The 26,909-nt window shown below is 41.1% G+C and overlaps 1 protein-coding gene across 1 annotated transcript in view; it reads right to left on the bottom strand.

Annotated features, from left to right (window-relative positions):
* The window catches only part of LOC136144150 (ATP-binding cassette sub-family C member 4-like), a 140,793-nt gene that overhangs the window by 35,472 nt on the left and 78,412 nt on the right, over nt 1-26,909 (bottom strand). The window contains exons 20-25 of the mRNA XM_065901808.1: nt 24,728-24,807; nt 21,074-21,224; nt 12,358-12,477; nt 11,098-11,208; nt 7,572-7,672; nt 6,292-6,483 (exon numbers count right to left, since the gene is read on the bottom strand). Of these exons, the coding sequence (XP_065757880.1) occupies nt 6,292-6,483; nt 7,572-7,672; nt 11,098-11,208; nt 12,358-12,477; nt 21,074-21,224; nt 24,728-24,807 (755 nt within the window). The remainder of the gene's footprint in view (nt 1-6,291; nt 6,484-7,571; nt 7,673-11,097; nt 11,209-12,357; nt 12,478-21,073; nt 21,225-24,727; nt 24,808-26,909) is intronic.

Below are 26,909 nucleotides of genomic sequence, written 5' to 3'. Positions count from 1 at the left end.
GCAAAGACCCAGCACTGCCAAAAATAAATAAATAAAATTATAAAGACACTTGGAGAAAATCTTATTTTATTTGTTTTGAAATGGCCCCTTTCTGTTTTTCTAACCAGGTTGGTCTCTGATGATGACACCAACTTGTTAGACATTTGCACCTGGATTTCTCTGCACACACCAAACTCAACATAATCAATACCCAATGCCCCACACAAAGCAACACTTTCCTCCATCTTTCCCACGTTACTCTCATGACTTCATTCCCAGGCTCAGGGGCTTAACTGTCCACCTTACTTCCCTGAATCCAGCATGGTGCCAAGCCCTGAAGACTCGACTCTTGCAGTGTGTTATGACTCAGTTCCTCATTTTAAGATCCACAGTCAGCACTAGAGTGCCATGCTGCATTACCTTTTAAAAACAAGTTAAAACAAACTTTGTGATTTATAATAAACTATGTGTTATGGTTACAATTCTTAATCATAATCACTGCAAATAAATTTGAAAAATAAATAACAGCTATACTCAGCACTCTGAAAAAAACATTTCCAAGATAATGTTTTTACTTTCTAGACTTCTGTATGTGTTCCTAAAGACAAAAGTTCCCATATATAAACAAAATGGGATTAATATGAACATACTGCTATGTGTTTTCATCTAGTATTTCATAAGAATATTTATTTTAATGGCTACAAAATATCACAGTACATGTGATCATTTAACAAACTCCCTACTGCTGGATATTTAGGCAGTTTCCAATAATTTGCTATTATAAATAAATCTGCTAAATATCCTTGAAGCTAAATCTTTTTTTTTTATTTTGCAAATACTCTCAAGGATTTCCTTCAGATAAATTCTCAGATGTGGAACTGCTGAGAATCAAGTTTGAACATTTTCAGAGGAAGCTGTTAAGCTGTTAACCTACTCTCCAGAGATATGATACCATTTTCTACTCCCACTCGATTCCCTGCACATTCACAAACCCGAGTGTTATATCTTTGTTTTAATTGACATTAGTTTGATTCCAAAAAGTGGAATCACTTTCCTGGGACATTTTCCTGGAGGCACAACAGCTCCAGGCTCCCTGCCTCCTGCATCTGCCCACTCTGGTCCACGTGCTCTCACTTGTCAGATTAAACTCCCAAAGGCCACAGGCTCCGTGCCCATCACCCCACCCCAGGTTGTTTCTTATACAAAACTGTTCCTACTAACCTCTCCATCCTTCATGTCCACAAGTCGGCCTCCTTGGGTGACTAGGGAGTTGTCAGAGTTGAACATGAAAATGTCTGCTGCACACCTGGTAGCTGATTTTCCTGAATGCTCTGTAAGTGCCTAGTTCTTCATTCACTAGATCAGGGCATCATGCTTCTGCTTATGCTGACCCCACCTCCTAAAGAACTTTTACATGCATTTCTGCTAAATGCATCTCCACCTGCTAAAACCCTAACCACACATCACTAAGTCTGTCTCACATGCCTAAATCCTTGGAAATGCTCTCCCTGTACCTCATGTGGGCTTGTCCCAACTCTAACAGATGTTATGTCATTTTTGTAAAAACCTCTATAAAAATTATGATCTCTTTCTAGCTTACAAAACTAATATAGTCATTTTCTTGTTTCTTCAGATGAACTGTAAATGTTGACAGCAGGATCTGTATTGGATTTGACTGTCTTATTTGTATTACATGTGGTGTCCTGAAAAAAAGCAGCTTACATTGGGAACTGAGATTTTTAACTCAGACCAGACAAATTTATGGAAAATCTATTACCATATTATTTAGGTATATGATAAACCAGACAAAGAAATATAACAGATGGATCCTACAGCTATAGATACAACTTCAAATGGCCAACACCTCTTTTCTCATGGAATAGACAACTTTTGGGTATAAGTGGTTATGGTCATTTAACACCCACTGAAATGATGGCCATCTTTATCCAAGTAATTACTCTGATCCCCATGCTGGGTGCCTTACACAGGTTACTTCCTATAGCTTCCATTTTGCAAAAGAAAAGATTGAGGCTTAGTTAGATGAATTAGTCTGCCTGAAATGTCAGAGCCCATAAGTCACAGGATGGGACTCAAATTCACATCCCCAGGCTCTACTCCATCTGCTGATGGCCTCCTTATCACCTAGATGGCCTGGCACCTTCTCATGTCCCTCTGTGTAGCCAGAACAGAGAAAGTGGGGAGAAGTGTAGCTGCAGTTAAAGGCACAGGCCTAACATAGAGATCCTACAGCCAGAGAATTAAAGCATGGTGTGAATACTGGCATGTACCTGGTGAGTGGGAGCAAGAGTGTGCCTAAGGGCAGGTGAGTCGGCTGTCAGAAGGAAGAACCAGCACCCACAGCTGAGCTGAGACAAACCTGCAGCTGAGTGGGGTACATGGTGCCTGGGGAACAGACCAGACAGACCTCGTGCCCTGCTTGGGGCAGTAAGATTCATATTTCATCCCATCAGGTGGTGAAAGAGCCATACCTACTCTCAGCAATCTCTGACTCCCTCACTTAGCTATTTGTGACTCCAGTTCCAGGCAGGGCTGAACCCATGGGAAACTCCTCCAGTCCCTGCAGAAGGCTGGTGTGGGGAAGGACAGACAGCAGGATTAAAACAGCCCGTGATGAAGACAGACTCCATGGAAAGATGCAAATAAATGCAGTAGAATCAAAGAACTAGATTATACTGTAAAGGCCCAACTTATACAATGTAAATGTAAGTAAATCTGTAGGCTAAGTGGCACAGAGCTTTCTAGTACCTCTTGCTCAGTCATAATAGGGGTTTGGGTGATTCATGAGCTCAGTTTCAAACTGTCAAAGGACATTTTTTGGAAATCACAGGCCATCAGTCATCAAACACTGCCCTGTTTAAATGCAATGCTGAGAAAGTGATCTGAATGGGCCTGAGACCCTGCATTTCTAAGAAGCTCCAGGAGATGCAGGTTTTGCTGCTCGGGCACTACAGTCTGAGTCACAAGGAATGAGGAAGTAGGCAGGGGAAGGGGGACAAGCTGAGAGTGAAGAGAGGGGTTTATAAGAAAACATTACATAAAAAAAGAGAAGATATAGAAAACTAATATTCTTGCACATTATAACAAGGTCTAGTAAGCATCTGTAAAAATGTATTACCCAAGTAAGAGCCGTGAGCAAAAACAAACAAAATCAATCTACCTCAATAGCTGGAAAATGCTTTAGTATGGCTCAGGACTCTCTAAAATGATCAAATCAACCACAAAATCATCTAAATGAAAAATGCAGCCCATGTTCAGGATCTAACCAGGAAGCCTAGCAGGCTATTTTGCAAGCTGAGTTTTTGTTTTTGTTTTTAGTTTTTGGCTGTGCTGGGTCATGGTTGCTTTGGGTAGGCTCTCTCCAGTTGTGATGAGTGGAAACTACTCCTTGTTGCAGTGCACGGACTTCTCACTGAGGTGGCTGCTTTTGTTGCTGAGTACAAGCTTTAGTAGTTGTGGCACGTAGGCTCAGTAGTTGTGGCCAAGGGACTCAGCAGTTATGGCACACGGGTTCAGTTGCTCTGTGGCATGCGGAATCCTCTTGGTTCAGATCAAGGATTGAACCAGTGTCCCCTGCATTGGCAGGTGAATTCTTTTCCACTGCACCACCAGGGAAGTCCTGGCTCTTTATTTTCACTTGTCATTTCTCCCATGGGTTAAAGTCCTGCATAGTATCTACTACACTTTCCTATTGATGGTAACTGCCAGGAATCATGACAGCAGAGGAAACGAGGGAAAGAGAATAAAGCCCACTTCTGCTGGGCTGGTTCACTCCCACATCCCCTCCCCACCCACAGCAGCCTCTCTCAATCAAATCCAATACCAAAGTGGCATCCTGGAGTGACAGGGGTGGGGACCCGTGAGCAGGAGAGGAAACCTAGGATGTACACAGGTGGAACGAGATGGCTTCATGAACATGCTGCTCGGGTTTCATCACCCCACACAGAAATGAAGCTAATGGAGATACTGTGTCAAGCTGCTGCAGTTAATTCGGTCTCCAAATTTAATTTTCCCTCAAACATTTTAGAATCTCAATAATCCTATGATTTGCAGGGTTTAAGAAGGAAGAATAAGAATCTCTTAATGCTCATAAGTTATGCTACAGAGTTTCTTAGATAATTCATATTCTATGGCTTTGGGGAAAATTTAAGAGAAGTGTAAGTTAACAGAATTATATTTATAATGGAAAATCTGACTGACACATTGTCTGAGAGTAAACAAACAATGCCTTTAGAGTTTTCAGAACAAAATTGTATCAAAAACTGTGATTAATGTTTTCCTGACACGGCATTTCACCTTCTTCCTGACCTACAGTGGAACTGGAAATAATCAGGACCAGCTTTTGCCCTGTGACTAACTGAAGCTGCTCTCTGGGTAGCATTTGGGGATTAAGTTGAGTATTTTTTTCATTTTCATGTTACAAGGCTATCATTCATTAAATTACAGCTATAGTCCACTAGATGGGTCTCGGGTGGTGAGAGTTTTAAAGAGCACTTCTTTTGGTTATTTATAGAGTTGTCTTCGTGTGTGTGTGTGTTGGTTCCTGGTTGCTCACACCTGTGTACTACTCACTCACCCTCTCATCCAGCAATCCCTCAGTACCCTTTCTGTGCCCTGCAGAATGCCACCTTCTAGGGAAAAAAGATGAAAATACGATGCTTCCTGATTTTAAAATGCTTCAAGGTACTGTGAAATACAGACTTCAAATTATAAAGCATGCCACAGGTGCTATCTTTTAATTTAATTATGATAAAATTCACATAACAAAAGATTTAACTACTTAACCATTTTATTGGACAGTTTGGTGTTCAGTATATTCACATTATTGTGCAACCAAGCTCGAGAATTTATTTTTTTTGCCTCATAAAACTGATATTCTATACCCTTTAGACAAAGAACTTCTCATCTCCCCTCCCGTAGTCCCTGGAGACCACCATCCTACTTCCTGTCTTCTTGAATTTGACTGCTCTAGGAAACTCACGTGAGTGGAATCAGTTTCATTTCTTTTGTGTCTGGTTTATTTCATTTAGCAAGATGTCCTCAAGGTTTATCCATAGGCCAGAATTTTCTTCCTTTTTAAGACTGAATAATATTTCATTGTAAGGATTTAGTTCCTTCCAACTATTGCCTGCTATGACCACAGGTGTACTGTAAATGCTATGTGAAAAGAAAAGATAAAACACTGAGGAAGAATTGAGAGTCTCAAAGATGCATTAGAGTTGAGTCAGAAAATGAGGAGACTTTCACCATCCAGATGGTGGAGGGGACAGGTCTCTCAGGTTGAGGGGCAGACTGCTCACTGGAAGCTGGGAGGACATAGTGTTTTGGAAGCACCTACACACCACCTGAGTGCAGGGGTGTGTGTAAATCAGGAGACATACTGGCCGCAGAGGGAGATGGGGCAAGGGCTTCCTACCACCTTGTCTGTTCTGTTTAGTCTCTTCTTCAAGAGTCTGCCCTGGTCCCAGTTGAGGATCCCAATCTGAGCATGAAAGGAACATCACCAGCATACATGGATGCTGGCAGGTCCAGGTTACTAGCCTCTCTGTCATCTCCAATGTGAATCTTCCTTGCTCCCTTCAATTTGCTTTCGACTCTGAGTGAGTCTCTGGGTCCTGTCTCCATCTGGGGCTCTGGTTCCTCACTCGTGACTGAGTCGTGATTCTGGCTCTCCTCTAGTGGCTACGAGCTCAACCCACAGCCTCTACTGGAGTGGGCTTGGGGCTGTGCTGTGGTTCTACCGGCAGCTCACTCAGGCCAGTAAAAGTCAGATCTGTGTTTCAGAAAGAAGCAGTCTGCAGGGTGGGGCAGGGCGATGGCAGTTCAGTATCGGTGAATGAGGACAAGTCTACGGGAAGGGCCAATGGAGAGAGGAGGAGGCGGCAACCAGAGGGCACCATAGGAGGAGGAGGAGATCTCAGAATACAAAGAAGAAAAGATGGAAAGGTGGAAAGGTGGGGGATATTGGGCAGTTAGTGGCAGGGAGCCAGGGCTGACTTCCCAGACTTAGTATGAATAATCAGGTGTCCTGTAGAGTGTCCTGGGTCAGGTTAAGATTGAGCCCTGGAGCCCAGGACCCATCTACCATCATGAGGGAGCTCACTCCACAGGGAAAAAATTGCTGGTATCCCCATTCCATGGTCAGTTTCCAAGAAAGATTCACCTATGATGTCACTGATCTAACCTGCATCCATTAGGAACAGAGTCTCCCTGACACACTGACAAGGAAGCCAAGAGCAGATGTGGTGATAAATTTTCAGCAGGATTTTAAAGAGGCAAATGGCTTAAACTAACCTTTTCTCTTGGGTCAATGAGCGTGTCCAGGTTCTTCAATACCAGAGGCCCATCCAGGCTGTACTTGACGTTAACATAAGTAAAGTAAATCCTTCCTTCATGAGGCCAGGATGGTGGTGGACGATACTCGAGTTCCCAGGGTGCTTCCTTCTCAAGGTCTGTATATTCAATCCCCCTTTCTACTGAAATCATCTGAAATACATATGACATCACACGAGTTAGTGTCAGACAGTCTTGCTTATGAATTTTAGAGATTGCAAGTGAAACCTTCTGTTTTTATATCTTCACATAAGCTTTTATATGGTATAGAATATCTCAGGTCTCAGCATCCACAAAGGACAAAAGTAGGGGCCTTTTGTCTTATGGGGCCTTGGGTGATTTGCAAATTTGTTCATCATCTTCATCATCTTTTACTTAAAACTACTTCCTTCAACTTTATATTAAAGCTAAAAGAATTAGAGAAATAAATGTTTAAGATTTTATTGCTCTACCTTTCACATCTGAATTTTTAAAAAAGAGAATTTTTTCAAAGAAAAGAACACTTATGGACACCAATTAAAAAAGTGTGGTTACAGAAGGGCCACATGTTACAGATGAGCAGGACTGGATGGTCATCAAACCTCATTTTAATAATTAGTCACGTTCTACTCTGTTAGAAGACCGAAATGAAAAGACTTCATTTTTATTGTTTTTCTCCCTTTAGGAGAAGGTGCAAATATTTAAAAAGTATGTAATTTACATATTGACCAAGGCCTCTGAAACAACTATAACTCCACACCTTTGAGAGCACATTTTGACAGCTTATCCTACCAGAAAGAAGGGCTTCCAGCAATTTCAGGTGCTCGACACATAAGAGAACAAATGATAAAATGTGTTGTGGGGAAGGCAGAGGATACTATTAATTAAATAAACAAACCTAAAAGTACTGACTTCTTTTTTTTTTTTAACCAAAAATGAAGAATTACCCCTTAACAAACAAAGATAAACAAGTTGCTAAGAAATTAGCTCATATTCTCTCTAGGTTTACATGACCTCCCTCCTACATTGTTATACTTAAGGATAATTTGTGACTATAAAAACTATTGACATTGAGCACATAAAACTGAGAAAAAGATGTATATATTTTAATTAACATTAAGCAGATGGAGAAGAATAAAAAAAATCCCTCTGTTAACAATGGTGCAAAAAGGATAGTTTTACTATTTTACATTAGAATTGCCTTTATTCCATTTAACAGCAAGCAGACTTAAAAAGACTAAGAATGGAAAGACAAACATCACCATATTCTCAACTTCGGTACTTTGCCTGATACACCACTGGAACATCCCCGTAAGTGTGACGATTAGAGACAGGATCAGGCCAACCTCCCCAGGATTCAAAGCTAAATGAGGAAGAACAGGAACAGTCAGTCTCCTTCTCCACCCCCTCACCTAGTCCCTTCTGTCACTTTATGAAGAAGACTTCTTTATTTTTATAATTTTTACTGGAGCATATTTGATTTACAAAGTTGTGTTAGTTTCAGGTGTACAATAAAGTGAATTAGCCACACATATACGTAAAATCCATTCATTCTAAAATTATTTTCCCATATAGGCCATTACAGAGTATTGAATAGAGTTCCCTGTGCTATATAGTAGGTCCTTAATAGTTATCTATTTTATATTAATATGTAATAGTGAGAAGACTTCTTTATGACATTTTAATCAATTGCATGTAATGATAATGTCACTCATAATAATTACTGTCTATTGATTGGGACCATAATACAGTGAAAAAACACTATGAATTTAGAAAGAATTAGACAGATGATCTTATTAATCTCAACTGGATTGACAGTATTATATGGGTGAGGATCATGTCATTATTCAGACTTTCATCATTATGGCCTCAATTATCATTATGTAATCTCACTTTCTACGTCAAATGTAGCTGCAGTTGAAATCACAAAAACAAGGCAATCAATTCTAGGAGCCAGTGCTTTTAAATCTAAAGTACTACTCTCATTTTTCATCATTAAAGACTATGACTTGGAGTTATTACTATGAAATAGTTAGGGATGGTGAATTCATGTCACACATGCCCAACCTGCTAATCTTGTACCCATACATCAGTGAGGATATTGATCTTTGCTACAAGAGAATCTTCCTCACCCCAATGTACCATTATCTATAACTAAGAGATCCAGGTAGACCTAAAGCTAAAACCTAAACTCTCATTTGTGGAAAAAGTTTAATAGAAAACTTGATTCTCCCCTCCCAACTACAGGACACTACCTGGAATGTTCAGAATGTCATGTTGCTACAGCTGTGTAGACCTCAACCCATTCAAAGAAAGATGAAAAGATAAAAGGTTTCAACAAGGACCTACAGCGAATAAATATACAAAGAATGTACCCGAAGCAATCTATAGATTCAATGTAATCCCTATTAAATAACCAATGACTTTTTTTTTTTTTTTTTTTACAGAATAAGAACAAAAACTTTTACAATTTGTATGGCAATACAAAAGACAATGAATAGCCAAGGCAATCTTGACAAAGAAAAATGAAACTGAGGGAATCAGGCCACCAGTCTTAAAACTATACTACAAAGCTTCAGTAATCAAAACAGTATGCTACTGGCACCAAAAACAGAAATATAGATCAATGGAATAGGATTGAAAGTACAGAGATAAACCCATGCTCCTATAGCACCTAATCTATGACAAAGGAGGCAAGAATATATAATGGAGAAAAGACAGTCTCTTCAATAAATGGTGCTGGCAAAACTGAACAGCTACTTGTAAAAGAATGAAATTAAGACACTCCCTAACACCATACACAAAAATAAACTCAAAATGGATTACAGACATAAATATAAGTCTAGATACTATAAAACTCTCAGATGAAAATAGATAGAACACTCTCTGACATAAGCTGAAATCGTAACTTTTTGATCCACCTCTGAAAGTACTGAAAATAAAATAAAAGATAACAAACAGGACATAATTAAACTTAAATGCTTTTATACAGCAAAGGAAACCATAAATAAAATGAAAAGATAACCCATAGTATGGAGGAAAATATTTGCAAATGAAATGACTAACTAGGAATTACTCTCCAGTATATAAAACAGTCCATGGTTCTATATCAAAACAAACAAATAACCCAATCAAAAAATGGGCAGAAGATCAAAAATGACATTCTTCAAAGAAGATATACAAATGGCCAAAACAGCACATGATAAGATGCTCAACATCTCTAATTATTAGAGAAATGCAAATCAAAACTACAGGGAGGTATCACCTCACACCAGCCAAAATGACCATCATCAAAAACCCTACAAACGATAAATGCTGGAGAGGATGTGGAGAAAAGGGAAACCTCCTACACTGTTAGTCGGAATGTTAACTGGTATAGTCACTATGGAGAATAATACAGAGGTTCCTTTAAAAACTGAAAATACAACTACCATGTGATCCAGCAATCTCACTTCTGGGTAAACATCCAGAGAAAACCAAAATTCCCCCCAATGTTCATTGCCCCACTATTTACAATAGCCAAAACATTGAAGTTGGACATAAATGTTCACCAACAGAGGAATGGATAAAGAAGAGGTGGTATATATACACAATGGACTATTACTCAGACATAAAAAGGAAGAAATAATGCTGTTTGCAGCAACATGGATGGACCTAGAGATTCTCATAAGTCAGATTCAGAGAAAGACAAATAGAATATGATATTGCCTATATGTAGAATCCAACAAAAGGCTACAAATGAACTTATCTACAAAACAGAAATATACTTACAGATGCAGAAATATAAGGGTAAGGGAGGGGAGGGAAAATTGGGAAGACTGACACATACACACTACTATATATAAAATAGATAACTAATAAGGACCTACTATAAAGTGCAGGGAACTCTGTAATGACTTATAGGGAAAAGAAGCTAAAAAAGAGTAGGTACATGTATAGCAGATTCACTTTGTTGTACACATGAAGTGCTGTACACTAAGACAACAGTAAAAATCAACTATACCCCCATAAAATACTTTAAAAATAAAAATAAAAGAATGGCCCAAGTGAGTCAAAGCAGACACGCAAGGCGTCACAGGTCAGCTGGAACAGGCACGTTCATACCTGGTCTTTGTTCCTGAAGATTCCAAAAGCCAAAAAGAAAAATTCTTTCCAATAGGGCCATTTATCTAAAGTATTATTTAAAATGAAAATTACTAAAAACATGCATGCAGTCCAATGTTCATGAGATAGAAAAAAAGAATCCCAAAAAGGGGGTCATAAGTATAACAGATTTGGGTTTCCCAGGTAGCTCAGTGGTAAAGAATCTGCCTGCTAATGCAGAAGACACAGGTTTGATCTCTGGGTCGGGAAGATCCCCTGAAGGAAATGGCAACCCACTCCAGCATTCTAGTCTTGAAAATCCCATGGACAGAGGAGCCTAGCAGGCTACGTCCATGGTGTTTCAAAGAGCTGACATGACTTAGAGACTGAGCACAAAATAAAAGATTCACTTGGCTGTATATTTGAAACTAATACATTATAAAGTAAATACATGCCAATAAATCTTTTTTTAAAGGTCTCAACAAGGATCTACTGTAAATAAATAAATGTAAAAAAAAAAAGTTCTCATCAAGATGCAAATGACTTCACATGGACCACACTGTGGAGTCACATGCTACAAACCCTTTAATACAATTCATTAGAATCAAAGAGTATATATTAGACAAGTGGCAAGAGTTTATATTGATAACTGGAAATGAAGCTATAAACTGTAAGCATTCCATAAATATTCAGATTTTTACTTACTATCTGCCAGAATCAGGGCCGCAAAGGCAACAATAGTGACAAAGATGGCACAGATGACATCCAAATACACTGCGAGCTGTTGGGACATCGTCAAAAGCAGGAAACAAGCCTCTGGATTTGTGAACCATAAAATAATGAATAAACATAAAAACCATGTTAGCTGCTTCTAACGAAGGAGAGCATTTTGCTTACACAAGGGGACAGCAAAGCTACATATTCAAGGAAACTGAAGATTCCAGAAAGCTAGGTTCTGACAAAGACAACATATAGTACATATAGAGTCAGTCCAGCAGCTTTGTAAGAAGCATGCACTGAAAACTTCAACTCACTGGTTATCAACAGAAATACAATCACAAGGGAAAAGAGGGAAAAAATTCTAATCCACACATTTCCGGCAGTGCTAGACCTCAACATGAAGGTCATCCTCTCACATGTCGACTGTTCCCAGCTCTCTGATAGCAGACAGCAGAGCTCACACTGTTTCCAGCACCTTCTGCACTCATCACACGACCCTAAATGTGTCTACTTTTAGCAGCCAATATCTAAAGGACAATCAGCTAACAAGATATGCATGCGGCTTTTTAAATGCAGTCATTATCTTCAAAACAGAATAAAGATTTTAGAAACAGGTCAAAATTTTACAGACTTCGTGGAAATTCTGAAATTTCTTCCTAGAAAAAAATTCATTGATACAAAGTATGACCAAGTGGGTGGCAAATCAGGAAATTATATTCCTCAATCACATCTGCCACCCTGCATACTCTGAAAGGAAAGTCAATAAACTAAAGCCTGTGGGCCAAGAACAGCCACTACCTGGTTCTGTAGTTTTATTGGAACACAGCCATGGTCATTTGCTGACATATTATCTTTGCCTGTCTTTGTGCTACAACAGCAAAGGTAAGTAGCTGCAATAGAGACAGTATAGTACAAAAAGTCTACAATATATCCTACCTGGAACTTTACAAAAAAAAAAAAAGAAAGTTTCGTAACGCCTGCCCTAAAGAGAGAGAAAACCACAGGGCACAGTGATGGAAAGACGAAGGACAATGCAAACAAGGCAGGGGAGAAAAGCAGGGGGTGATGAGGAAGAGGGGCGCACAGAGGGATGCTGAGAGGAAGGGGTGGGGGTGGCAGGTGTGCAGAGGTAGATGGGGGGTGGCAGAGAGAGAGGTGGGAGCAGCCAGGCCACTAAAGAAGGAGGTCAGGTCTCAGAAGGCAGCAGATCTCATCCTTTGAAATCATCTCCAGAAACTGACAGACCTGAGTGCAAATCCTGGTGTGAGTCGAACAGTTTCTGAAACTTGTGTTCGGCTTTGTACGCCCGGATGGTCCTGAGTCCTTGGAGAGAAGATGCTAAGTGAGAAAACACTGGACTCTGTGCTGGGGAAGCAGAGACAGACAAACAAGAGAAAGTCAGGAAGGCTGGATAAGAGGAAACCACTGCCTCCCGGGCTCTGTGGTCACACGTCCCGGTGAAGGGCACACCCACGGCTTCTTGGAGGGCTGCCTGGGGAAGGAAGCTTCTCCTTTTGGAGAGGATCCTCCATGTGACCCTCAAACTCCTGTTCACACCAACCTTCACTTTAACAACCTGGAAATTAAAGATCCTCTTTGAACCCACCTTTGACCAAATTCAAATTGAAGCTAGATTTATGTAAGGAAACTCTTTATTAATTAATTCATCAAGGTCCTCTCAAATACACCTCCTCCAAATTCTTCTGGCATCTATGTGGAAATTGCTTACAGTGTTTTTTAAAACATATTGAAGAATAGTTGATTTATAACAATGTGTTACTTTCAGGTATATAGTACCGTGAGTCACTTATTTTTTCTGATTATATTCCATTATAGGTTATTACAAGATACTGAACAAAATTCCTTGTGCTTTACAGCCAATCCTTGTTGCTTACCTATTTTACATGGCAGTGTTTATCTGTTAATCCCATATTCCTAATTTATTCCTCCCTTCCAGTCCCCTTTGGTAACCATAAGTTTGTTTTCTATATCTCTATTTCTGTTTGGTATATAGTCTTTTACTTTTTAGATTCCACGTGTAAGTGATGATGCTTCATATTTGTTTTTCTCTGAATTACTTTACTAAGAATAATATTCTTTCCATCCATGTTGCTGAAAATGGCAGTGTTTCATTCTTTTTCATCACTGAGTAATTATTCACTAATTTATTAGTCAGTGGCATTCCAAAATTTAATTCACCACAGTCCTCACCACACTGAATTTTGATAAGCTACCTGCGTGCTGTCTCCTCCTTAGATGAGTAACCTAAGGGCTGGGATAGAATCAGTACACCCCCCACCCTGGACCAGAGCCAGACCCAGGGCAGGGAGAGACGAGTAAGGGAGCGGACAGTCTGCCGTCTCCCCCATCCGGGGACTCTCCCCGCACCTGCGCCGGGAGCCTCTGTGTGATCACGGAGCACCCGGTACTGCACCGCCCTTGTGCCCACAGGACCCGGCAGATGGAGTCTTTGAACAGTCTTGACTTCCACTCCGGGAACCTGATGGGTGTTTTTATAACTGCCTGCTGGATACCTGTCCTGGTGTTTGGAGGTCACTGTGGCATGTGACACTCACACCACCTTTTTAGAATCTGACAGTGGCCTTGATGTCCATTCTCTTTTGAGTGACTTCATGTGGCTTGGGGTCTGATGTCACCTGACTGGTCATTCGTTTCCTGTCATCTTCTCTTAGAGCACATGGACCACAAGCTCCAGGGTCAGGCTCCTGCCCATCAGGGAACAGGGGGGCTGCAGGCTGCAGGGCAGGGAGGAACCCTTAGGGTTCTCATTCCCCACCGTGAACGAGGCTGTAACTTGCTGTTGTCAGTGGCAGACTGTGACATTGTGACCTCTGTCCGGGATGAATGATAACTTGTGTTTTATCAGCAGGAAATATCGACATCACCTGTTACCTGTGCATCTCCTGAGAAGAGCTGTTAGTAAAACCTGGGTGTTTAAAGGAAGTTAAGATCACTTATCTTACAGGAGGCTATGGAAATTTTATAAAATGAAAGGGAAAAAAGTCAAGGGGGAGAACTCCAAATTATTTTCAGGGCCTGACTCTTTAGCCTAACATCCGAATGTCTGTCTGGGTGACAGTGTAGTCAGTACCAGCGTGCACATGGGCACTGCAGTGGGGGTGGGGGCTGGGGTACAAGGGGGCAAAGACACAGAACCTCCTCAATGCTTAGTGTCCTCGGTTCTACCAGCAAGGAAGGAGCAGGCTTCCTCCTGTGAGACACTGGAGCTCAGAGGGTGGGAACCCCTGGCTGGGGGAGGACAGCTTGGGCTGGAGGCCAGTTGACCATCCACTGGACCCTGGGGCTCTTTCCACCTGGGGGTGTCTGACCAGGAACCCTAACTATTAGGGCCCCACCTGTGACACTGACTGAAAGGGAAAACCTTCTCTGAACCTGAACATGATCAAACATTTCCCCTTTGTATGTTGCTCAGGCAAAGAGCTGAAAGTGATTCCGTGGTGCTGTGCGTTTGATCATCCGGTTGTGTGCCTGTGTTCTCATTTCAGCATCCACACTGCTCTCTGTCTTCATTAAGTTGAATAACATTTTATTTTAGCTTCCTATAACTTTACCCTTATAAGAGCAACACAAACACAGACTGAGTTCAAGCTCCAAATAAGAGAGGCTGGGACCTCTGTTCAGGCCTTTTCAACACCCCGGCAGGTGTCCCAGTCCAACCCCAGAACTCAGTCTGGAAGCAGGGTGCTCACAGGAATGATGCAGGTGAATTCTGCGGCCATCACTCTGTCAGAAGGATGCCAAGGCTCCAGTTCCAGAGGGCACAGAAAACTCAATAGAACCACTCTCATTTCCACAACAAATGTGGTGACATAACACTACTCATCACAGACAAGGCTTCTCAGCAGGAAGCAGACTTGACTGTTCATCCAGGGACAGTTCTGGAATGGACTCTTCAGCAAGGCCTCCCTCACCTGCTTCTCTGTCAGGAGATCAAAGTTGCAAGTGATTCCAGCAGGGATGGTGGGCAGGGTCAAATTTAGAAACCAGGTGTCATCTCAGCCTTGAACACCAGGGAACCAAACATCCCACCACGTACCTCACCTCATGCCCAAGAGTTACAGTGGGCCAGAGGGAATGCACACCTGTGAAAAGCCATCCTGTTTCTTTCAAACCCCACTTAGGGCTGAGCAGGATGCCAGGATGAGTGAATGGGAGGGTCTGCAAAGACAATTAACTCGTACAGGGGAAGAGAAGATGTCAAGGCTCTGGTATTATGTTGCCCAATGTAACATCCTTTTTCCCACAAACAGTGAGCTCACTGCCCTGAAACAGATATGTAACAGACACGGCATCACTCAGCAGTCACAGACACGTGTAACTTTACATTTCATGTGACTGACAGCTACATTTTCCACAACCCTGAGGACACTTGGGAACAAACCCCACAAGGCCAGCACAACTTCCCTGGCAGGGGGAGGGAGAGAATTGCATGCAAGGACCCTGGGCTGACAGCCTTCCTGCAGGTTATCATTCATGCTCTGTGAGGCCTGCTAGTTGTTGTTGTTCAGTCCCTAAGTCATGTCTGACTCTTTGTGACCAAATGAACTATAGCACGCCTGCACTATCTCTCAGAGTTTGCTCAAATTCATGTTCACTGAGTCAGTAATACCATCTAAACATTTTATCCTCTGTCATCCCCTTCGCCTGCCTTCAATTTTTCCCAGAATCAGGGTCTTATCCAAGGAGTTGGCTCTTCAGATCAGGTAGACAAAGTATTGGAATTTCAGTTTCAGCATCAGTCCTTCCAATGAATATTCAGGACTGATTTCCTTTACAATTGACTGGTTTGATCTCCTTGCTGTCCAAAGGACTCTCTAGAGTCTTCTCCAGCACCAAAATTCAAAAGCATCAATTCTTCCATGCTCAACCTTCTTTATGGTCCAACTTTCACATCCATACACGACTACTGGACAAACCATACCTTTGACTATACAGACCACTGTCGGCAAAGTGATATCTCTGCTTTGTAATATGCTGTCTAGGTTTTTCAATTTTTCTTCCAAAGCAAGTATCTTTTAATTTCATGACCATGGTCAACATCCACAGTGATTTCAGAGCCCAAGAAAATAAAGTCTGTCACTGTTTCCACTTTTCCCCCATATATTTGCCATCATGGGACGGGATTGGATGCCATGATCTAGTTTTTTGAATGCTGAGTTTTAAACCAGCTTTTTTCACCCTCCTCTTTCACCTTCATCAAGAGATTCTTTAGTTCTTCTTTGCTTTCTGCCATTAGAGTGGTATCACCTGCATATCTGAAGTTGTTGATATTTCTCCCAGCAATTTTGATTCCAGCTTGTGATTCATCCAGCCTGCCATTTCACATGATGTACTCTGCATATAAGTTAAATAAGCAGGATGACAATGTCCAGACTTGAAGTACTTCTTTCCCAATTTTGAACCAGTCTGTTGTTTCATGTCCAGTTCTTACTGTTGCTTCTTGTCTTGCATGCAGGTTTCTCAGGAGGCAGATATGGTGTGGTCTGGTATTCCCATCTCATCAAGAATTTTTCAGTTGTTGTGACCCACACAGCCAAAGGCTTCCATGTAGTCAATGAAGCAGAAATAGATGTTTTTCTGGAATTCCTTTGCTTATCTATGATCCAACGGATGTTGGCAATTTGATCTCTGGCTCCTCTGCCTTTTCTAAATCCAGCTTGCACATCTGGGTGTTCTTGGTTCATGTACTGCTGAAACCTACCTTGAAGGGTTTTGAACATTACCTTACTAGCATAGAAATAAGTGCAACGGTGCAGTAGTTTGAACATTCTCTGGCATTGCCATTCTTTGAGATTTGAATGAAAACTGACTTTTCCAGTCCTCTGGCAACTGCTGAGTTTTCCAAATTTGCTGGCATATTGAGTTTGCAGCAAACTAACAGCATCTTCTAGGATTTGAAAGAGCTCAGCTGGAATTCGATCACCTGCACTAGCTTTGTTTGTAGTGATGCTTCCGAAGACCCATTTGACTTCACACTCCAGGATGTCTGGTTCTAGGTGAGTGATCACATCACTGCTGCTGCTGCGGCTAAGTCGCGTCAGTCGTGCCTGACTCTGTGTGACCCCATAGACGGCAGCCCACCAGGCTCGCCTGTCCCTGAGATTCCCCAGGCAAGAACACTGGAGTGGGTTGCCATTTCCTTCTCCAATGTAGGAAAGTGAAAAGGAAGTCACTCAGTTGTCCGACTCCTAGCAACCCCATGGACTGTAGCCTACCAGGCTCCTCCGTCCATGTCATTTTCCAGGCGTGAGTACTGGAGAAGGGTGCCATTGCCTTCTCCAGATCACATCACTAATATTTTCTTATTTCTTCTTGTTCAAGGTTCTGGTGTCTTTGGCAGTGGCCTGCAAGTACTTTATAAGTGTCAAACTCAAGAAATTCTCATACTGCAGAAACTGAGGGATTAAGAACACTCACTGCCCAAGATTAAGTAAGCTAACCTGCCTAAGTGGTAGAGCAGATGTCAGACCCAACTCTGTTTTATTTCCAAGTCTGTACCTGTGTACTAAGTCATTTCAGTCATATCCGACTCTTTGTGATCCTATGGACTGCTGCCCACAAGTCTCCTCTATCCATGGGACTCTCCAGGCAAGAATACTGGAGTGGGTTGCCATTTCCTTCTTCAGGGGATCTTTCCACCCCAGGGATCGATCCTGCATCTCTTATGTCTCCTGCACTGAGAGGCAGTTTCTTAACCACCAGCGCCACCTAGTTCAGTTCAGTTCAGTCTCTCAGTCATGTCCAACTCTTTGGAAGCCCCTTATTCCCAAGGCTAGGCTTTTATTCACAGCTGCAGTGTCTCTGAGGGAGAATAATCAGGGTTAAGGATGCCCATGTGTGAATACATGCATTTTTCTCCAGACTTCATTATTTATATTCAGAAAACTCTCAGATCTAACTCAGCTAATAACTAACAGCCTTTGCCATTACCATACATCTCATTAAGCACCAGAGATTGAACAAAGTTCCTGGGAATCTTGTATGAGAACGCCTTAAAACAGCAGACTTAAGGATCCATGGTCTGAATACACCTGAACAACGTGCTAACCCACTGCTACCAAAGCCTGTGGCAGACATTGCTAGTTGATCACAGCAGCCTTTCAAACAGAATTTGCATGTGACTTCATCATTCAGGCACTGCTAAATGCAGAGTGGACCAGACCATTAAAAAGAATGAAATAATGCCATTTGCAGCAACATAGATGGACCTAGAGAGTGTCACATGAATGAAGTCAGATAAAGAGGGAGAAATACCATATGAAATCTTTTATATGTGGAATCTAATAGGAAATTATACAAGTGAACTTACAAAACAGAAACAGACTCGCGTACTTAGAGAATGAACTTATGGTTGCCGGGGGAAGAATGAGAAAAGATAAGGAGTTTTGGATGGACATGTACACAGTACTGTATTTAAAATGGATAACCAACAAGTATCTACTGAGTAGCACATGGAATGTTAAGTGCAGCCTGGATGGGAGAGGGATTTGGGGTAGAATGGATATTTGTATATGTATGACTGAGTTCCTTCATTGTTCACCTGAAGCCATCACAACATTGTTTGTTAATTGGCTATACCCCAATACAAGTTTAAAAACAAACAAAAAAGAATTGGCTAGAGAAACGCAATCAAACACCATCCAGGTTTTATGCACTGCTCTGTGACTATTGCTATGCTCAATTTTGCACAAATGTGCCCAATAAACCCATTATAATCAGCTGCATATTCATCATTCAGATGAAAACGTCAGTCTAAGCTTCTAGAGGCAACTAGGCAGCAGGATCTGAAACAAAACCTCAGGACTTCAGTAGTCCTTTAGAGCACAAGGATGAAGCAAGTTTATGCCTTCTGGCCACAGCAGTCAGACAAGTGAACTTACAAAACAGATGTCCTTACAAAACATATGTATGGTATCCTTCGTTTTGCTGGTGGTTCCAGCAGTGACCTTAAGATATACTATCGGTTACTATTTAGAGAAAACAGCAGTGTTATTATTTATGTTACAGACACACCACCTAGAGAGAGAACATAGACAATTCCAACCAACTAGCCACCACATGTGGTTATCTGGGGTGTGGAGGAGCGGGTATCTGGATTGAATTTACAGTCTAACATTCCTGCAGCCTATTAGGGTACCAAAAATTCCAATATTCCACTGGGATGGGGCCAAAGTTTTCAGACTCTTCAGATGAAACACTGAGAAAATCCTGTACTGCTTCTTCATAAAAAAGGCCTCAGGAGGTGCCCTTCTCTTCACTTCTGTGTGGAGAGAAAATCTTAATCACATGTTCCTTCTGGAACAACCCCTCTTTGAATGTACCAGAGATCTGCTTTTTCCAACAAGACTATTGAATGACTCCAGCTCATGTGCACCCTCAAATCATAAAACGTCTAAAGCCTTGTCTACACAGAAGACTGGATGGAGCTCATCACTTCCTCTTCTGCCTCCCCAGATCCTATCGTGATACCAAGTCACATCAGCAGAACGCCACACACCTGGACTCTACTCCTCCCCATCCATCGAAACACCTCACAAGACCAGACCTCACAGGAGTTCAGCTAGTTCTCTTGATGAGTGAAAACTTCTAAAGCTTTTATAAAACAGATGATCACTATCCTTTTGGCAAATAATTAGAATAAGTATCTCTTAAGCATTTTTTATTATTAAAAACAAAGCACACAAATGCCACAATAAAGGGAAAAAACTCCTTTGACTGGATGAACATAGGTTTTTTTCCACTTGGTAGATACAAAGAACCATAGGACTCATATTCTTCTCTTCTTGGCTTGGTTTCTAGAAGGTTAAGTTGGTATTAATTTGTAACAATTATCCATGATTCGGGTCTCTGATATAAACATCTTCCTTACTTTTTGGCTATAGTTCTTATAATTTTTTTAAAAATATATAACAATTCTACTTTTATTTTTTGTTTTAATAGTGATGAAATATGTACATTAATAATCAGATAAATTCAATTATTTCATATCTTTGATTACCTATAGAAGGATTAATCATAAAATGCATTCTCCATTATTATCATTATTATTATTATTTTTTGGCTGCACTGTGTGGGATCTTAGTTCCCAAACCAGGGATTGAAGTTGTGCCCCCTGCATTGGAAGCACAGTCTTATCCACAGGACCACCAGAGAAGTTCCTGTCCCTCATTATTCTACAACTAGGAAACTGATTGGGATAATAAACCAAATGCCTACCAAACAGATTCCCTGTCCTGGGTCCTCCTAGGGGAATGTTTTTCATATCGTATCTCATAGAGCTATTTCCATATAGCATCATTTATATGAGAAGTTTTGAGAAAGGAGGGACCACAAACAGTGTGGGATCACTCCAAATACTGGTGATGATAAAGAATGAAGCTGAAAATAATAGGATTTATCTTTTCAATACATTTAACAGTTGCAACTTACTTGGACATGTAAATGAATGTATTTTTCAAATATATCACTTCTGACATACATTTCCTTAATGTCTCCTTTCCTTTTCTTAATCTTTTACTATCCTTGTCATCTCTAGTAGGAGAAGAAAAAATGTCATCTTCAGAAGAAGAAAAACTCCCATTTTCCTTCTACATTATTTCCAACATGATGAAATGTTTCATTTTTAAGGAAAGTATTTATAGAGTGGATAATCTGTTAGGCAGTATGTCATAAATAAGACAGAATGGTCCCTGTCCTCACTGTGCTCACATTCATCTTCTTTGTGCTAAAATGCAAAGCTGCAGCTGACTTGTTAAGGGTCACAGTGACTCACAGTCGCCATAACATTCAATTACATAACGTCAACTTAGTGATAAATTCCTGTAGATAGACTCTCTGGAATTTCAGGGGTATGGTTAATTACAGCATAAATGGAAGCCAGCCTGCATTGCGGTCCCAACCTGAGAGCCCCAGTACTCACCTTCAGATTCCAGGCGTTTCACATCTCGTGATGTCCTTAAGAAATACCACTGGACAACAAAGAAAATCATGCCGAAGGGAATCACAAGTATAGCAACCCAAGGAATGACAGCCACCATGACACCCATCACTCCAATCACAAGTAGAAATGTCTGAAATGGCAAAAATAAACACAGAGGGCTCCTTAGGAAGGACACTTTTCAAACTTTAATGGGCTGTTTTGTTAGGATTAAACTCCTTCACTTGAAAGACTTGTTGAAACAGTAAGGAATGCTTTCGCATTCTAAGAAATAAAACTATAGGAGGTCCTCATGATGTTTATTATATGAATCAAACACTATAAGAACTTTCTCAGTATTCTTGTTCACTTGCTAACTTGAGCCTGACTTTTTGTGACCCCATGGACTGCAGCACACCAGGCTTCCCTGTCCTTCACCATCTCCCAGAGTTTGCATCAACTCATGTCCATTGAGTCAGTGACAACATTCAACCATCTCATCCTCTGTCATCCCCTTTTCCTCCTGCCTTCAATATTTCCCAGCATCAGGGTCTTTTCCAGTGAGTTGGCTCTTTACATCAGCTGGCCAAAGTATTGGAGCTTCAGCTTCAGCATCAGTCCTGCCAATGAAGAGTCAGGGTTGATTTCCTTTAGGATTGACTGGTTTGATCTCCTTGCTGTCCAAGGGATTCTCAAGAGTCTTCTCCTAACCACAGTAAAAAAGCATCAATTTCTCAGCACTCAGCTTTCTTTATGGTCCAGCTGTCACATCCATACATGACTATTGGAGAAACCATAGCTTTGACTAGATGGACCTTTGTTGGCAAAGTAATGTCTCCGCTTTTAATACACTGTCTAGGTTTGTCATTGCTTTTCTTCTAAGGAGCAAATGTCTTTTAATTACATGGCTGTAGTCACCATCTGCAGTGATTTTGGAGCCCAAGAAAATAAATTCTGTCACTGTTTCCATTGTTTCCCCACCTATTTGCCATGAAGTGATGGGACTAGATGCCATGACCTTTATTTTTTGACAGAGCTCCCACAATTAGGAGTCCAGAAGCATCAAGGGGTGAGTTTCTAGATGTCTCCCTCCCCTGGGTGACTGGAGGAGACCCATGAGGGGAGGGTTTCAGGCCTGACTCACACCTGTACCTCAGGACCTCAAATCTATCCCGTTTGTTGAAGGGAATAAGGGAGAGAGGGAACTATCCTCACCACCTCACACACACCTAACTCACAAACTTAAAATTCTAACAACCAGCAATATATCCTCAGACCCTACATTCCAGATGGACCTCTCTCCTGCTTCAGTCAAACTCCTTCCAAAAGTAGCCTGTCTTCACCTCAACTCCCTTCACGCCTCCTGGATTTGCAGCCCTTTGCAGTCCAGCCTCCTCCCATCTGAAGCCTATTCCGCGAGTCACCAGAAGCCTCCTGATTTGAAATCAACTGACAATTTTCCAGGGACTCACCCTGTTATTTGAGTTGAACAGACTCATCCTTCCTTGGCTCCCCAACCTAATTCCTCCTTTCTCCCTTGCTATTCATTGTATGTCTCCTCTCCTCCCCTTTCTCTCTGCTTTCTCTTTGAGTATCCAGCCTTCGTATCTTGACCCCTAAAAGTGCTTCACTCTCCCTGGGTTTTCATCTTCACAGATTCAGCTACTACCTGCTCAGAAAAATACAAAGGCTCCTTGTTCATCCCAGGTCTCTCCCTCGAACACCAGACTCTTACTTCCAATGACCTGCAGGACGCCTCCACCTTCAACTTCAAGATAATTGAACTACAGGGCAGAGCTGGGATTGGAAATCAGTGAGACTAGAATTTTATCTCCTCATTACTGAGACTGGATCCTACAGAAATCAGGTAGCATCTATCTCTGTCCTTCTATATGTCATGCAAAAATATGTGACTATTCTGACTAACCATATACTAAGCACACGGAGGAAACCCAACCTTGGCCTAGTTAGTCATTAACAAAGATACAGAGCCTTTCATGAAATCTTTTCAAAGTTATTCACAATCACTGTTAAAATATAACACTGTTTTTAGGGAAGATTTGTTTCTGGGGATAAATGATGTAGTTAAACTCAGCAGGATGCACTTATAAACTAAGTTTGCGGAAGAGAAAAAAAAAAAAAAGAACAAACAGACATCTCTGCAGTAAAAGCACTCTGACTCCGAATCTCAGCTTAATTCACACTGGTAACAGTGAAAGCCATGCCCACAGGCTACACTGTCTGCAGTCAGATTTTGACTGCTGCATTTCTGCGCTCAGCTTTTGATAATGCATTTCAGTTCTGAAATTAACAATTGGAAAGAAAATGAAAATCCTCCACTAATCACTAAATCACAGATTTATTATTATTATTAGCATTATTAAATTATTAAATCACAGATTTAATCACTAAAATGTTGACAACATTAAATAACAGAAAAAAAAACACTCCACATGAGCAACAGTACTGAACAAAGAAATGAGAGCTGAGATGACCCAACATCATTCTTTAGAACCTCAAATTCACAGACAAAACAAATGCTGGATAGAGAGTATCTCTGTAGGTCTCTCTCTCTCTCTCTCTTTTTAAGACCCCTTAAGACAGAGCAATCAATTTGTTAAAAGAAAAACTGCCTACAAAAACAAAAGATCTTTTATGAGATAGCTTTGATCGTGGAATTGAATTACTGGCTTAAAGGCTTTGTATCTTCAATAACTGCTCTCTATTGTACTTGCTGGACTTCCTAGGTGGCTCAGTGGTAAAGAATCCACCTGCCAGTGCAGGAGATGCGGGTTTGATTCCTGGGTCAGGAAGATCTCCTGGGCAAGGAAATGGCAACCTGCTCGAGTATTCTTGCCTAAAAAATCCCATGGATGGAGGAGCCTGGCGGCTATGGTCCATGGGGGTCACAAAATAGTTGGACACAACTTAGTAACTAAACAACAACAACACTGTCCTTGCTAAAGTATGGATTTCACCTTATTGTTACCACTTTTCTCTTTGTAAGTAACCACATCTGGCTTTATCCAAATAAAATAGTGCAATATTTGTCCTCTGTGGTAATACAATGTATCAGCTCGTGCTCAGTCATGTCCAACTCTTTGTGACCCCATGAACTGTAGCCCACCAGCTTCCTCTGTCCATGGAATTCTCCATCCAAGAATAGTGGAGTGGGTTGCTCTTTCCTCCTCCAGGAATCTTCCTGTCCCAGGGATCAAACTCATATCTCTTGCATCTCCTGCACTGGCAAGCAAATTCTTCACCACTGAACCACCTGGGAAGCCTGACACAATGCATAATTTAGTTAATCTAGGCTATCTTTCCATGAGAAGTAATTATTTCTGTATTATGAAATGTGCTCACAGTAAAGGGAATCTAGTGAGACACCTGGAAAGCAGAGGGAGAACCACTTGTCCAGCGTGTTGCTGCTTCAGACCAACCTTGACATGACTGTGTAGCCACTCCTGCCCCAGGAGTTACTCGTGTTAACTCAGCCTCCCAATCACAGCTGCACCTCTCTCTCAGAAGCATGACCTTACAGAAGATAACAGGACACATCACCAGGCTGAAAGGCCCACTCTCAGCCCCTCTGAAATGGCCTTGAGAAACAGGCACTCTGCTATTCTCTCTGAGAACTCGACAGAATTGGTACATTACCTGGATGAAATCTTGAAATATCTGGGGCAGCAAGTCATCCATATGCCCAATGTCTTTGGAGAAATGATTTAAAATTCTTCCTAAAAATAAATAAATAAATAAAATAAAATTCTTTAAAATAAAATTTAAAATTCTTCCTAAAAATAAATAAATAAATAAAATAAAATTCTTCTTTGATTCTTCAAATCAAAACACTATTTTTAATAGTGTTAATAATACATATATTTATATGTATTTAGGGACTTCCCTGGTGGTAGAGTGTCCCCAGTGCAGAGGACATAGGTCCAATCCCTGGTCCAGGAAGATCCCACATGCCGCAGAGCAACTAAGCCTGTGTGGCACCACTACTGAAGCCCCTGTGCCTAGAGCCTGAGCTCCACGAGAGAAGCCACTGCAATGAGAAGCGGGAGCATCACAATGAAGAGCAGCCCTGTTTGCTGTAAGTAGAGAAAGTCCATGTGCAGAAGCAAAGACCCAATGCAACTATAAATAAATAAATCTTAAAAAAAAGAAAGATGTCTATTAAGACATCTATTAAATATTTAATGTATTGGACTTCCCTAGTGGCTCAGTGGTGAAGAATCCACCTGCCAATGCAGGAGACAAAAGAGATGGAAGCTCAATCCCTGGGTTGTCAAGATCCCCTGGAGAAGGAAATGGCAACCTGCTCCTGTATTCTTGCCTGGGAAATTCCATGAACAGAAGAGCCTGGTGGGCTACAGTCCATGGCACCACAAAAGAGCTGGACGTGATTTAAGAATTAAACAGCAAATTTAATATATTACAAATTCAAATGAAGTAAGCTGATGTCCATGTAAAAAGAAAGAGAAAACAGGATGATACATAAATAGAAACAAAACTACCACCAAATGGCAGTGGCTGGGGAGTTGAAACTGAGCCCTGATTTTTAAAGGAACAGGGGAATGTTGTGGCAGTATCAGGAAGGGTTGGTGGATTTCAGAATGTTCCCTCCCTTTAGATCCATCCCATTTAAGACTCATTCCAAGTGCCAAGTTGGTAAAACAGCTGCAAAATACCTAAATTAATCCGAATATTACACTAAATTTGCTTTAGTTATCAAGATTAGTTTTCCCAAGTGATACTCTTTAAATCAACATAATTATAATCTCTCTGTAATTTTTTTTCCCTCCAGATCATTCACAGCAACTCACATTTGGGAAAACTGTGAGTTTTGACCATTTCCAAGTTGTGAGTTTACTACTGGGGTAATAGAGTTGTTATTTTCAGAGGTGTACCAGGTGTGACAAGCACAGACTTATGAATAAGCATCTAAGAAGATCAGAGGGGTGTAGGCAGGAAAACAAATATATTACTAAATGACTAAGGATCACTTATCATTGATTTTATTTCCCTTTTCAGAATCCACAACAATAGTATATCCACAACAATCTATATAAAGGATGCAGGATTAGAATATGAGAACTAATTTCTATTAAGTATCTAATGTGAACTTAAAACACCACTTGCCACATCAGTAAACAAAGGATTCTGCAGCCATGAGGACTCTGTAGCCACCCCTGCAAGGGTGGTGCACCCTGAGGAGACACAAGATGAGAAAGCAGAGGGTACTGGCCCCAGAACAGGGAGGTGCACATCAAAAGAACTGCAACAAGGAGGAGACAATACTGACTCCACGCTGGATCTGTTTCTTTGACCATTGCTGTTCACTGCTTTTGTCAGGGAAGCCTGCCCCTCTGCCTCAAAGGTAAACTAAAGTGGCTTTTTTCAGTTCACAGGGGGACAATCTGACCCTCACCACCTGTGAATGGCTGCAGAAAAGAAAAAATTAACAAATCCCCTCCAATTTTGCAAGGTAAATGGCCTTACTTCCTCGCCTCCTCTCCTCTGTGTTCTAAAGAAGAACCTGGCATTCAGACCCCAACAAGATGGTTATTTTGAGACATTAGTCTACCAGGTTTCCAAATAAAGCCACTATTTCTTGCTTTAACACATTAGCTATAAGATTTACTGGCATTGTAATCCCTATCAAGCTACCAACGGTATTTTTCACAGAACTAGAACAAATAATTTCACAATTTGTATGGAAGTACAAAAAACCTCGAATAGCCAAAGTAATCTTGAGAAAGAAGAATGGAACTGGAGGAATCAACCTGCCTGACTTCAGACTCTACTACAAAGCCACAGTCATCAAGACAGTGTG

The sequence above is a fragment of the Muntiacus reevesi genome, chromosome 11, assembly GCF_963930625.1.
Source record: "Muntiacus reevesi chromosome 11, mMunRee1.1, whole genome shotgun sequence".
NCBI lineage: Eukaryota > Metazoa > Chordata > Mammalia > Artiodactyla > Cervidae > Muntiacus > Muntiacus reevesi.
The sequence above is the reverse complement of the archived record's forward strand: the minus strand, read 5'-3'. Positions and strand labels throughout refer to the sequence as shown.